Raw genomic sequence first — 14573 nt, 5'->3', positions numbered from 1 at the left:
AGGGAGGCCTGGGTGCCCGGCGGACAGAGCCAGGCCATGCAGTGACAACCGCACCTCCCCTTGCAGGCGAACCTCACCAAGTCTCAAAACGAATTTAAGATTGTTCTGAAAGAGCTGGAAGATTCGCTCCTGGCCCGTCTGTCGGCTGCCTCGGGGAACTTTCTGGGAGACACAGCTTTGGTGGAGAATCTGGAGACCACCAAGCACACAGCCAGCGAGATCGAAGAGAAGGTCAGAGCTGCCTCAGTGACGTGCCCTGACAGCCGGGGCATGGGAGGCTGGACCACGGGTGATCGGCGCCTCCCCCACCAACAAGGAGAAAAGCAGCTTCAGTCATACATGCCGAGCCGGCCCAGGGCAGGAGAAGGGGCCCAAGCTCCCATCCTGCACCCAGCTGCTGCTGAGAGAGCCCTTGGGTGGCTTCCCAGGGAGCGAGGCTGGTGGCTGGGAATGAGCCGATCTGCTGTGTCATTCAAACCCCTTTTGTTTGTGTCGAGGTGGTGGAGGCAAAAATCACGGAAGTTAAAATCAACGAGGCGAGAGAGAACTACCGCCCAGCTGCGGAACGGGCATCTCTGCTCTACTTCATACTGAACGACCTCAACAAAATCAACCCCATCTACCAGTTCTCCCTCAAGGTGCGCCCTGCAGCTGGGGCTGGGTGCCTCCCTCAAGGTGGGGCTGCATCTGGGCTCCACAGCCAGGTCTGTTGCCCGCACAGCTATCAGGCAGTGCCAGGGCCACCCTCAGAGGGCAGACCTGGTCCAGCCTGCAGACGGGGCTGGAAGTAGGGAAGCCAGGGGCCCCCATCAGTCCTACACCCATTCTCCCCAGGAGAGGGTATGAGCTGCTCCCTCCTCCCTGCTCTTCCCCTGGTGCCTCCAGGCACCCCCAACCCAATCAAAACAAACTGGATGGCCTGGCATGGTGGCTTACGCCTGTAATCTCAGCACTATGGGGGGTCGAGGCAGGTGGATCTCCTGAGGTCAGGAGTTCAAGACCAGCCTGACCAACATAGTGAAACCCCGTCTCTACTAAAAGTACAAAAATTAGCCAGGCGTGGTGGTGCATGCCTGTAATTCCAGCTACTCAGGGAGGCTGAGGCAGAAGCATCGCTTGAACACTGCAACCTCCCTCACTGTGGAGGGTGCAGTGAGCCGAGATCACGCCACTGCACTCCAGCCTAGGCAATGGAGCAAGGCTCTGTCTCAAACAAAACAAACTGGAGGCCACCACAGGTGGCAGGGAGTGATGGTGGGGAGCAGTGGCGGGCTCCATCTCTGCACGTCTCCATGACTCTGGGTGGCGGATCCACAGGCCTTCAACGTGGTATTTGAGAAAGCCATCCAAAGGACCACCCCTGCCAGTGAGGTGAAGCAGCGGGTGATCAACCTGACGGATGAGATCACCTACTCCGTCTACATGTATACCGCCCGGGGGCTCTTCGAGAGGGACAAACTCATTTTCCTGGCACAAGTTACGTTTCAGGTAATGTCTAGCCTCATTGCTCCTAGTGTGGTCCGTGGACCAGCAGTGTCAGTGACCCCTGGGAGCTTTGTGGAAAGGCAGATTCTTGGGCCCCCACCCAAACCTGGTGATTTCAAACCTGCATTTTAGCAACATACCCAGGTGATTGTAAAGTCTGAGATGCCTGATGTGGAACAGGCCTGGGGCTCTCTTAGTCAATATTCGGGAAGCTGGCACATTATTCCAATGGGAGCTAGTAAAGGGGTGGTGTGGCAAGGAGAATTTCACAAGGAAATGTCATTTTACATGTAAGTTGTGCTGAGTAAAATAGTCCTCCATTAGTGCTTAGCCCACTGTGGGGTGAGTGATGTTTCTTAAGAAATAAGTGTATGAATAAACAAATATTCCTCCTGTTTTATACAGTCCTGCTAAAATATTTAAAGATCTGCATTCTCTGAAACTGATTAAACAGCCTGTCTTAATTTGTTTTGTGCTGCTATAATAGAATACCCAAGGCTGGGTAATCTATAAACAATAGAAATTTATTTCTCATGGTCCTGGGGTCTGGGAAGTTCCATATGAAAGTGCTGGCATCTGTCAAGGGCCTTCTTGCTGTGTCATCCCATGGTGGAAGGCTAGAGGGCGAGAGAGAGCACAAAAGGGGCCAAACTCCTTGTGTAACAAACCCACTCCATTGATCATGACATTAAGCCATTGACTCTGCTCTCATGGCCTAGTTGCCTCTCAGGCCCCACCTCCCAACACTGTTGCACTGAGGATTCAGTTTCCAACATATGCTTTTTGGGGAACACATTCAAACCATAGCACAGCCCCTCTGCAATTTTGTTTACACTGTGCCATAAGTATGGTTGGAAACACTAGTTTTTGTTGTTGCTGTTACTGCTGCTATTTTGAGACAGTATCTCACTCTGTCACCCAGGCTGGAGTGCAGTGGTGCAGTCACAGCTCACTGTAGCCTTGAATTCCTGAACTCAAGCAATCCTCCCACTTCAGCCTCCTCAGTAGCTGGGACTACAGGCATGTGCCACCATGCTCGTCTAATTCTTCAGTTTTTTAATTATTTATTTATTTATCTTTAGTAGAGACAAAGTCTCACTATGTTGCCCAGGCTGGTCTTGAACTCCTGGGCTCATGTGATCCTCCTGCCTCAACCTCCCTGTAGCTGGGAATACATGTGTACACTGCCGTGCCTGGCTAATTTTTAAATGTTTTTATAGAGACAGGGTCCTGCTATATTGCTCACCCCACTCGGCTAATTCTTTAGTGTTTTTGTTTGTTTTTTGAGACGGAGTCTTGCTCTATTGGCAGGCCGGAGTTCAGTGGCATGATCTTGGCTCGCTGCAACTGCTGCCTCCTGGATTCAAGCAATTCTCCTGCCTCAGCCTCCCTAGTAGCTGGGACTACAGGTGCACGCCACCATGCCCGGCTACTTTTTGTCTTTTTATTAGAGACATGGTTTCACCATGTTGGCCAGGATGGTCTCAATCTCTTGACCTCGTGATCCGCCCGCCTCAGCCTCCCAAAGTGCTGAGATTACAGGGATGAGTCACCATGCCTGGTCAATTCTTTAGTTTTTATTTTTTATTTATTTTTTTTTTTTAGAGACAGTCTCAGTATGTTGCCCAGGCTTGTCTTGAACTCCTGGGCTCAAGTGATCCTCCTGCCTCAACCTCCCTGTAGCTGGGAATACAAGTGTACACTATTGTACCTGGCTAATTTTTTTTTTTTTTCTGTTTTTTAGAAAGAGTTTTGCCCTTGCTGCCCAGGCTGCAGTGCAATGGTACAATCTCAGCCCACCACAACGTCTGCCTCCCGGGTTCAAGCAGTTCTCCTACCTCAGCCTCCTGAGTAGCTGGGATTACAGGCATATGCCACCATGCCCGGCTAATTTTTGTATTTTTAGTTGAGACAGGGTTTCTCCATGTTGGTCTCGCTGGTCTCAAACTCCCGACCTTAGGTGATCCACCCAACCTTAGGTGATCCACCCGCCTCGGCCTCCCAAAGTGCTGGGATTACAGGCATGAGCCACCGCACCCAGCCCTAATTTTTTTTAATGTTTTTAAAGAGACAGGGTCTCACTATATTGCCCAGGCTGGGCAACACTAATTGTATAAATAGGTTGGGCATCAGTTTAAGCCTAGCTTTCAATTCAAACTCAAACTTTGAACCAATGGGGTCCATATTATGAAGGTTCCTTTTACATGTGAATCTCTGAATCACAGGTTCACTGTGAGATTTTCTCCTGGCTGAGAGGTCATCAGGATAAGAGTTGTCAGTGCTCCCCCTCATTTTCCAGGGTAGAAAGCATTCTCTTTGGTCCCAAGGAATGTTTTGTGTGACCAAAAGAAAGAGTCCGGCTCAGGAAGAAACTCTCTATGGGATCTGAAAAACAGACCCTTTGGGTACTTGACTGAGGAGATGGCAGTGGCCATTACCCCTGCTCCCAGCCACCTGCTGCCCATCTGAGACAGAGGGTGCCAGGTTAGCTGCCCAGTACACCACTTCAAAATGACCCAGACCCTGCCCACAGGAGGTCCAGAGGGCCAGCATGCACAAGTGACAAGATGGTATGGAATATGGCCCAGCATTCCACTTCTGGGCACACACCCACAAGACCTGGAAACAGGTGTCCAGCATCTGTCCAGATTCCCGTACACCAGCATTCACAACAGCATTAATCGAAGCAGCCAAAAGCCAGATGAGGCCAGGCACTGAGGCTTATGCCTATTATCCCAACATTGCGGGAGGTCAAAGCAAGAGGATCACTTGAGGCGGTTTGAGACTAGCCCAGTCAATATAGCAAGACCCCATCTCTACAAAAAAAAAAAAAAAAATAGCTAGGTGAGGTGATGCACGCCTGTAGTCCCAGCTATTTGGAAGGCTGAGATGGATGGTCACTTGAGCCCATGAGTTCAAGGCTGCAGTGAGCTATGATCACAGCACTACACTCCAGCTGGGGGCAACAGAGCCATACCCTGTCTCTCAAAGACAACAACAAGGCCGGGCGTGGTGGCTCTCACCTGTAATCCTGGTACGCTGGGAGGCCAAGACGGGCAGATCACTTGAGGCCAGTAGTTCAAGAGCAGCCTGGCCAACACGGTGAAAACCCCGTCTCTACAAAAAATGCAAAAATTAGCTGGGCATGGTGGCACGCACCTGTAATTCCAGCTACTTGGGAGGCTGAGACAGGAGAATCGCTTGAACCCAGGAGGTGGAGGTTGCAGTGAGCCGAGATTGCACTACTGCACTCCAGCCTGGATGACAGAGTAAGAGTCTGTCTCAAAAAATAACAATAAATAATAAAAAATAAAAACAACAAAGCCAACCAATTCACAACAGCCAGAACGACGTGCTGTCCATCAGCAGATGAACGGAGAACCCCAGCGTGGTTATATTCAAGAATGGGATATTACTCAGCCTTACAGGGGAAGGAGGTTCTGAGACATCTACAACGTGGATGGACCTCGGAAGCATCACGCTAAGTGAAAGATGCCAGATGCAAACGGGGCAGGTCGTGTGCTTCTGTCTATATGAAGCATCCAAAATGGGTGCATCCCTAGACAGAAGGCAGATGAGCAGCTCTCAGAGGCAAGGGGAGATGGGAAATGACTGCTCAAGGGGTGAAGGGATAACAAAAAAGTCCTGGAACTAGAGATTGCTGGTGGTTGCACGATGCTGCGAATATGTGAAATGCCACTGGATTGTACACTAAAATATGGTTTAAATTGTCAATTTTTTTTTTTTTTTTTTTTTGAGACAGAGCCTCACTCTGTTGCCCAGGCTAGAGTGCAGTGGCATGATCTCAGCTCACTGCAACCTCTGCCTCCCGGGTTCAAGCGATTCTCCTGCCTCAGCATCCCAAGTAGCTGGGGCTACAAGGCATGTACCACCACGCCTAATTTTTTTGTATTTTAGTAGAAACAGGGTTTCACCATGTTGGCTAGGCTGGTCTTGAACTCCTGACCTCAAGTGATCCATCCCCCTCAGCCTCCCAAAGTGCCGGGATAACAGGTGTGAGCCGCTGTGCCCGGCCAAAATGGTCAATTTTATGGTATGTGTATTTCACAACTTAAAAAGCGAGACGAGGTAAAGATAAAACTTTACCCCAACCCAAAGGGGCAGGACAGGGCGCCCCCTGCAGGCCGGGAGTGTGAACAACTCTTCGGGTCCAGCACGCATCTTCAGGGCTGCTGACGTTTTACTGGCTGCATTAGGCGTGTACACCTCCATGTTCCCCCAGGTCCTGTCCATGAAGAAGGAGCTGAACCCAGTGGAGCTGGATTTCCTCCTGCGGTTCCCTTTTAAGGCCGGGGTGGTCTCCCCAGTGGACTTCCTGCAGCACCAAGGCTGGGGCGGGATCAAGGTTTGTCTTTAGACATTGAACACGCTGTGCTTTCTTCCCCCCATGGAGCCTTTCCAGTTGATGCTGCAGATGTTTACAAGGCCAGAATACCAGGCTCTGTGGCCCACACAATTCAGTAAAGCAAGGAGGCCCCACAGATGGGGATGGAGACCAAGATGGGCTGGCTACCAGCTTACAGATAACTCTGCATTCCTATAGGGAATGTGACATGCGTTAGGTCCCTGAGTCCTGCGTTAGGTCCCTGAGCAAGCAGAGAGTGACATCTTCTGAGGGCCAGAAGAGGCCTCAGGGCCTCTTACCACCCCTCCCCCAGCCTCCCCCCTTCCCAGCGTAAGGGAAGTGGCAAGTGAAAAGTTTGTTCCTCGGATTCCTGGACACCATCAGGGACCCTCGAGTCTCAAGGTCTGCTCAAAGAGACCTGAAGAAGGTTGTCCCCTGAGCTAGAATGGCCCCATTTCCAGAGACCCCGAGAGAAGCAGCCCCAGTCCCTCCCACGCCTCATGTCCCCAGATTGGACCCCACCAAGGAGGCTCCCGGCACTGTCCTGGGATGCCTGAGCTGGGCACCGACAGCTCGTGCTTTGGTGGCCGGCCTCTCGGGCCGGCTTATCCCAGAGCCCCAGTTTCCTCGGAGGGCAGTGGCCTCTCCTCCTTGAACGAACTGTACAGGAAGGCTCTCGGGACCCGGGTAAGTGGGAAGAGTCACAGGGCCTGCTGCCTCTGCCCCTAGGCCCTCTCGGAGATGGACGAGTTCAAAAACCTGGACAGTGACATCGAAGGATCTGCCAAGCGCTGGAAAAAGCTGGTGGAGTCGGAAGCCCCCGAGAAGGAGATCTTCCCCAAGGAGTGGAAGAACAAGACGGCCCTGCAGAAGCTGTGCATGGTGCGCTGCATGCGGCCGGACCGCATGACCTACGCCGTCAAGTGAGTGTCCCGCCGCCGTGCCGGCAGCCCCGCCCCCGAGGCCCAGGCCTGAGGGAAGCTCGGCCCAGCTGCTGTGCTAGACTCTCTGGGGACTTGAGTTGATCCCCTGAACTTCTCCCCATTTTACACAGAAACGAAACAGGGCTCAGAGGGGCTAAATCATTTCACACAGTTCTTCGAGGACAGAGGCAGGATTCCACCCCAGGCTGCAGACTCCAGTCCTGAGCTCTTGTTAATCCTTAATGTCTCAGAGCATCATGAGGGGAACCCCTTGTCCCCCGCTAACCTGACTGCAGAGGGGTGCCCTGCAGTACATGATAGGAAGAAGACTCCCCACGTGAGCCTCCTAGATTGAAAGTAAGATGTCAAGTGTGGACATGAATGTGCACTGAGGCCATACCAATGGGGTCCTTTTAGGATGTTTTGAGGGAGAAAACAATGGCAAAACCATCAGTACTCGAGGACTCTGAGTACCTCGGTGGCAAAACGTAAAGTCAATCAAAGATGTATTAATATGGCTAGTTTGCAAGAGAACTGTTCTGATTTCACCAACAATTTCTCCAGACCTGAAACCCTTCCATGTTGGACGGATGGGTTGTTGAAGGAAGGAGGTGACGTTTAGCACAGAAATGAGCCTGGGCTCCGTCCTCAGAGCACCTGGGGCCTGTCTGGCTTCTTCCCTTTTCATTTCCCCAAGTAGTCTGAAAGCAGCCAGGTTTCCCAAAAGACACTCATGTCCCTAATAGAATTACCCTCTGATGGCCAGGTGCGGTGGCTCACGCCTGTAATCCCAGTACTTTGGGGAGGATCGCTTGAGACCAGCCTGGGCAACACAGTGAGACCCCACCTCTACAAAAAGTCTAAAAATTAGCCGGGTGCAGTGGCAGCCTCCTGTAGTCCCAGCCACTCAGGAGGCTGAGGTGGGAGAATTGGTTGAGCCCGGGAGGTGGAGATGGCAGTGGGCCGAGATTGTGCCACTGCACTCCAGCCTGGGCAACAGAGCAAGAACCTGCCTCAAAATAAAAACTAAAGAATTCCCTCCTGACAAAGCAGAGGCCTAACTCCTGACAGTAGCTTTGTTTTGCTTTGTTTTCCCCGGTAGGAGAGGACAGGGACGGGAGTGGTGGGGAGGAGGGGGCGGAACGAAGCCAGAAGTCACTGTGATGCAGGAGAGCAGCGAGGTCCAGGGAGAAAGCTGGCTGCGTCCCGGACTCAGAACTGGAGGAAGCAGGGTCAGAGTTTGGGAAAAGCCAAGGTAAAGTCCCTCGACCATCGCAGCAGGAACGCCCTCTCCTGTGGGAAAGTGCAGCATGTTTGCATGTTTGGGTCACAAGACCCAGTGTGTATCTGATTCCTCGTCTAGAAGATGAGGTGAGGTGACCTTCCCCGTCTCCTGAGAGCTTTTGAGAAGCACCTAAGTTAGCCAGTGTGACTGCACTCTGGCCACCTAAAAGAAGGAAACAGCCACCCACGGCAGAAGCATTTGTGTGCTCTGCGGTGGCCTGGACCATCCCAACACCCGTGAGCCCAGATCTTCCCTCAGCTCTGACATGTTTCACATTTCTATGACGTGGAGCAAAGCAGATTTACTGCCCTAATTATACAGGGAGGGGGTCGCTTAAAAGCAAGAAGATTGAAACAGACGTGGCTAATAACAAAGCCAGCACTGGCCAAGGGTGTCTCGTGTCAGGCACTGTTGGAAGCATTGACAGCCGCGGGAGCACTTCCACTTCCACACTCACAGGTCACGGGCACTGGGAGGCCAGGCCAGACCACCGCCGGGTGCGCAACACAAACCCTGACGCGCAGCACGTGCCAGTTTCCATGGTGTCAGTGCTCCCTCTGTGGCCGGCTGCAAGCTGCCCGGGTCTGCTGCAAGCTGTCACCAGCCGGCTCCAGCACTCCTTTGTCAAGGCCACTACGTCAGAGGTGGTGAGGCCTGACTGGAACCCAGCATGCATGCTTCTGTGTCATTCATTCATCCATAGCCAATGACCATTTGGCCTGGGCAACTAATTAGCAAAGGTGATCCAGAGTCATTCCTGCCTAGGGGCAGGACTTCCTATGTTCTGGAAGTTCCTTCCTAGACAAGGATCACAGCATCTGGGGTCTGAGTCCATTCCAGAGGCCTGAATAAAATTGGGGGCCTTCAGGAGGAGCAACTCCTCCCCATCCTTGCCTGAGGCTGGCCCTGGTTCAGAACACCAGACAGAAGCCAGCAAAGGCCAGAGCAGGGAAAGGAATAGCAGCTCCAGGTGTCCCCAGAAAGTCCCAAGGGCATGGAGAGGCACTAGCCAGCTGACTCCTGGTTGAACCAGAGGAGCTGAGGTGCGCTGGGTGGCCTGAGTGCAAGCAGACCCTTCTGAAAGTCGACCCAGACTTTCAAACACTCAGGTGTTCACCTGCCCAGGGATGAGCAGTTCTCACCCCTCGGGATGCGGCCATTGCTCCTCCTTTCAGAGACCAGCTGGCCACTAAAATCTTAACAAAAAAAAAATTTTTTTTTTTTTGAGATGGAGTCTCGCTCTCTTGCCCAGGCTGGAGTGCAGTGGCACCATCTCACCTCACTGCAACCTCTGCCTCCTAGGTTCCAGCGATTCTCCTGCCTCAGCCTCCTGAGTGGCTGGAATTACAGGCCTGTGCCACCAAACCTGGCTCATTTTTGTATTTTTAATAGAGACAGGGTTTCATCATGTCGGTCAGGCTGGTCTCAAATTCCTAAATTCAAGTGATCCGCCTACCTTGGCTTCCCAAAGTGCTGGGATTACAGGTGTGAGCCACCACACCCGGCAAGTTTACTAATCTTAGCTCAGGTGATTCATTCTTTCCACATACTGTAAGCTCAGCCCTCTGTGATCACAGAAGGCAGGCCGACACCTGATCCAAAGATTACGGGAACATCACTAGGTCCTCCATGGGAGGATTAGCAGAGACCCCGACTGACCCCAGACTTACAGGGGTCATGTTAGAAAGAGTCTGGGGCTTTTGTAGAGACAGGTGTTTATATCATCTGAAGTTGCTTTTTTCTTTGACTTGTTTAGGCTCACTAAAGCTTTGCTCTAATCCGAACTTCCTTCCTTCTCAGCCCCCTGCCCCCTGCAGTTGACCCTGGGTGCCTTCCAAGGCTGGCCTCTCCCTGCACCTGCTTAGACTGCTCCAAGGAGGAGCACAGTGCGGGGCCCCTCGGGAAAGAAAGGGTGCCCGGGGCAAACAAGGCCAATCCTTCGCAGAAAGGAAAGCCCAGTAAAGACTCTGCTCTCCTGCCACGGGCCTTGTCCTGCTGAAGAAAGTCCACCAAAAAAGGGGCCTCCTGCCTGACCCAGAGCCCACCCCAAGGCCCCTGCCCTGGCCCAGAGCCTCGGGTTCCACTGCCTCTGATGCATTCCACCCCTAGGAACTTCGTGGAGGAAAAGATGGGCAGCAAGTTCGTGGAAGGCCGGAGTGTCGAGTTTTCTAAGTCCTACGAGGAGAGCAGCCCCTCCACGCCAATCTTCTTCATCCTCTCCCCCGGGGTTGACCCCTTGAAAGACGTGGAAGCCCTGGGTAAGTGTAGCAGGCAAGCGATGTTCTCAAAGATGAAGCATTGGCCAGGCGGGGTGGCTCACGCCCGTAATCCCAGCACTTTGGGAGGCTGAGATGGGCGGATCATGAGGTCAGGAGGTCGAGACCATCCTGGCTAACACGGTGAAACCCCATTTCTACTAAAAATACAAAAAATTAGCCGGGCGTGATGGCAGGCGCCTATAATCGCAGCTACTCGGGAGGCTGAGGCCGGAGAATGGCATGAATCTGGGAGGTGGAGCTTGCAGCGAGCCGAGATCACGCCACTGCACTCCAGCCTGGGGTACGGAGCGAGACTCTGTCTTCAAAAAAAAAAAAAAAAAAGAGACGGAGTATTGTCGGCATCACCAGGCACCAGGGAAATGCACACCAAAAGTACACGAGACGCCACTTCACACCCAAGATGCCGCTTCACACCCAAGACACCACTTCACGCCCGTAGGATGGTGATGATCAAGAACAGGAAAATAACACATGTTGTCAGGACCCTGAGAACTGCGACCCTTGTAGGTTGCTGGGAGGATGTAAAATGGGGCCACTGCTGTGGAAAACAGTCTGCTGGTTTCTCAGCAAGTTACATATAGAATTAGCACATGATCCAGCAATTCCACTCCTGGGTATACACCCAAAAGAACTGGAAATTTAAATTTGTGTCCAAGCAAATGCTCTACACAAATCATTCATAATAGCCAAAAGGCAGAAACCACCCAAATGTCCATTAATTGACGAGTAGATAAGTGGATCAACAGAATGTGGTGGATCTATACGGTGGAATAGTATCCCTCGATTAAAAAAGAGTGAAGCAGGCCAGGCGTGGTAGCTCACACCTGTATCCCAGCACTTTGGGAGGCCAGGGTGGGCAGATCGCTTGATCACAGGAGTTCAAGACCAGTCTTGGCAACATGGCAAAACCCCGTCTCTACAAAACGTACAAAAAAATGTAGCCAGCTATGGTGGTACACGCCTGTGGTTCCAGTTACTCAGGAGGCTGAGGTGGGAGGATCACTGGAGCCCAAAATGTTGAGGCTGCAGTGAGCCATGATCAAGCCACTGCACTCCAGCCTAAGTGACCAAGTAAGACCCTGTCTCCAAAAAGCATGAAGTAGGCCAGGTGCAGTGGCTCACAGCTGTAGTCCCAGAACTTTGGGAGGCTGAGACAGAAGGATCACCTGAGCCCAGGAGTTCAAGATCAGCCTGGCCAACATAGGGAGACCTTGTCTCTACAGAGAATTTTATAAATTAGCTGGGCATAGTGGTGTATGCCTGTAGTCCCAGCTACTCTGGAGGCCAAGGCATAAGGATCACTTGAGCTTGGGGAGTGGAGTTGAGGCTGAGTGACAAGAGTGAGACCCTGTCTCAAAAAAAAGTGAGGCCAAGCACAGTGGCTCACACCTGTAATCCCAGCACTTTGGGAGGCCAAGGCAGGTGGATTGCCTGAGTTCAGGAGTTCGAGACCAGCCTGGCCAATATGGTGAAACCCCCTCGCTACTAAAAATACAAACACTAGTCAGGTGTGGTGGTGGGCGCCTGTAGTCCCAGCTACTCGGGAGGCTGAGGCAGAAGAATCACTTGAACCCGGGAGGTGGAGCTTGCAGTGAGCTGAGATGGCGCCACTGCACTCCAACCTGGGCAACAGAGTAAGACTCCGTCTCAGGAAAAAAAAAAAAAAACAAGAAGTACTGATACATGCTACAACATGGATGGACCTCAAAAACACTACGCTCAGGGAAAGAGGCCAGACACAAAGGCCCCATATTGTGCAGTTCCCTTGACATGAAATATCCAGAATGGGTAAATCCATGGAGACACAAAGGAGACTGTAGATGAGGGGCTCCTGGAGGAGACCCTGGAGGAGAGATTGGGAGTGACCGTCTAACAGGTATGGGGACCACCTCTTGGGCCATGACAGTGTTCTAGAACCGAACGGATGATTGCACAGCATTGTGAATACACTGAATATCAGTGCACTGTACGCTTTAGGATGGTTTTTAAAAGGCAAGTTTTAGGTTATGTGTATTTCACCACCAAAACTGAACGAGGCAGGCGTGTGGAATTCCTGGCTGCACATCACAGAGTCTGAACCCGTGTCGTTTAATTACCTGGTGTTTTTTCCTGTTTTTCTTTAGGAAAAAAACTAGGGTTTACCATAGACAATGGAAAACTCCATAATGTGTCCCTGGGGCAGGGACAAGAAGTGGTGGCTGAGGACGCTCTGGACGTGGCTGCAGAGAAAGGACACTGGGTCATTCTGCAGGTACGAGGGGCCCAGCACTGCGGGGTAAGGGCTCCCCGCACTGAGGCGACCGTGGGGATGGGCCCGAAGGCCCGGCAGGAACCAGGATGTGTAGTTTGCATTCAGAAATGTGGGTGGAAATCCTAACACCACTGAAGGAGGAGGCACCCCCGGTGTCGGCCCTGCTGGGGTCAGCCGGGTGGTGTGGGGCACCATGACTGCCCAGAGGAAAGCATGGATTCAACGGTGGAGGGAAGCTGGACTTTATACGAGACTACCCCAAACAGAGATTATTTAAACAACAAATGGTCAGGCACAGTGGCTCACACCTGTAATCCCAGCACTTTGGGAGGCCGAGGCAGACAAATCACCTGAGGTCAGGAGTTCCAGACCAGCCTCACCAACATGGCAAAACCCCGTCTCTACTAAAAATACAAAAATTAGCCAAGCGTGGTGGCGTGCGCCTGTAATCCCAGCTACTCGGGAGGCTGAGGCAGGAAAATCGCTTGAACCCAGGAGGCAGAGGTTGCAGTAAGCCAAGATCGTGCCACTGCACTCCAGCCTGGGTAACAGAGAGAGACTCAGTCTCAAAAAAAAAATTAAAAAAAAAAAAAAAAGACGACAAATGCTGGATTGACAAAAGCATCCCTCCTCCTCCTCCTCCTCCTCCTCGCTTGGAGCAGGCAGCAAAGCCCAGAGCGCCCAGGAGATGCTCTCTGCACTTTTGGTTAAACCCTAGCACGACCATCCCTCCTCAGCCCCAGAGCCCGCCCAAGACCCCTCCTCACTACTGCTTGTCCTCGAGCGCCTCTGGGCCTGTCCCGGCTTCCACGGGTCTTACAGCGTGTGTTGACCTCAATCCACAGGGCTAAGCCTGGCCCCGGTGGGAAGCCCTCGGCTTCAAGAGGAGGGGTGGGGACCACAGAATCTCAGCCTTATGCCAGGGAGGACACAAAGGACTCAACGTTAAGGCTGGAGGTTTCCAATTCATTGAACACAAAAATCGATTCTGGGGCCTCAGTTCCTTCACTGAAGACATCATGCCATGCCCAGCACCTGGTTAGGGTGGACTGGTGGGGGGTGGGGCAGTGCCAGCACCAGGCAAGTGTGGGGTGCTGGCAGAAGAGCCCTGCCCTCACCAGGGAACACAGCCGCGTGCCTGCCTGTCCTCGTGGGCCCGGGGCCGGGGAAAGCATGTAACCAGCCTCTGGTCTTGGCTGCAGAACATCCACCTGGTGGCCCGGTGGCTGGGGACGCTGGACAAGAAGCTGGAGCGCTACAGCACGGGTAGCCATGAGGACTACCGGGTGTTCATCAGCGCGGAGCCTGCCCCCAGCCCCGAGACCCACATCATCCCCCAGGGCATCCTGGAGAACGCCATCAAGATCACCAACGAACCCCCCACGGGCATGCATGCCAACTTGCACAAGGCCCTGGACCTGTTCACCCAGGTAAGGCCACGCCTGTTCGGGCTGCCTCGCCATCCCATGCCAGGGCCTGGCATCCATCCCTTGGGGCCCTGAGGACCACTCTGAACTCTGGGGACACCTCCCCTCTGGGTTTCCCCTGTCCACACACCCCTCACAGTCAAAATCAACATATTCCTAAAAGGCAGAAACATGCAAATCATTTCAGGTGCTGTGGCACATTTATTACTTAAAGCTTTAGATGCAGAAACACATAGTTTTTAATCAGTTTTATGAACTTGCAAATGAGGGCTGGTAGATGCTGTCCATTGTGTTGGAAGAGCGTGGAACACGTCATGACTGCTCCTTGGAAATGGGGCCAAGCTCCGTGGGGAGTCAACCTCCCTGGAGGTTGGTCAGCTTTCCTGGAAGTACGGAGTCCCACTGCTGGAGGCTGTGGGTAACCAGGGAAGATGGGGACGCTGTACTTGCTGGGGCTCTGGACGCATGACCGGGTTTCCTTGCCTTCAACCCCTCCTCTGATCCACCATCAGCAGGAACAGCTGCCAAAACGCAGCCGGCTAGGGAGCCTGGCCCCT

At 52.7% G+C, this 14573-nt stretch overlaps 1 protein-coding gene across 1 annotated transcript in view; it reads left to right on the top strand.

Moving 5' to 3' along the window:
• Nucleotides 1-14177, top strand: part of LOC101013562 (dynein heavy chain 17, axonemal) — a 137317-nt gene extending 123140 nt beyond the window's left edge. The window contains exons 68-75 of the mRNA XM_031656976.1: nt 67-231; nt 498-638; nt 1318-1488; nt 5729-5851; nt 6581-6774; nt 10169-10317; nt 12462-12589; nt 13792-14177. Of these exons, the coding sequence (XP_031512836.1) occupies nt 67-231; nt 498-638; nt 1318-1488; nt 5729-5851; nt 6581-6774; nt 10169-10317; nt 12462-12589; nt 13792-14091 (1371 nt within the window). The 3' untranslated portion in view covers nt 14092-14177. The remainder of the gene's footprint in view (nt 1-66; nt 232-497; nt 639-1317; nt 1489-5728; nt 5852-6580; nt 6775-10168; nt 10318-12461; nt 12590-13791) is intronic.
• Nucleotides 14178-14573: the final 396 nt, after the last annotated feature.

This window comes from Papio anubis, chromosome 17, assembly GCF_008728515.1.
Source record: "Papio anubis isolate 15944 chromosome 17, Panubis1.0, whole genome shotgun sequence".
In the NCBI taxonomy this organism is placed as follows: Eukaryota; Metazoa; Chordata; class Mammalia; order Primates; family Cercopithecidae; genus Papio; species Papio anubis.
The sequence above is the reverse complement of the archived record's forward strand: the minus strand, read 5'-3'. Positions and strand labels throughout refer to the sequence as shown.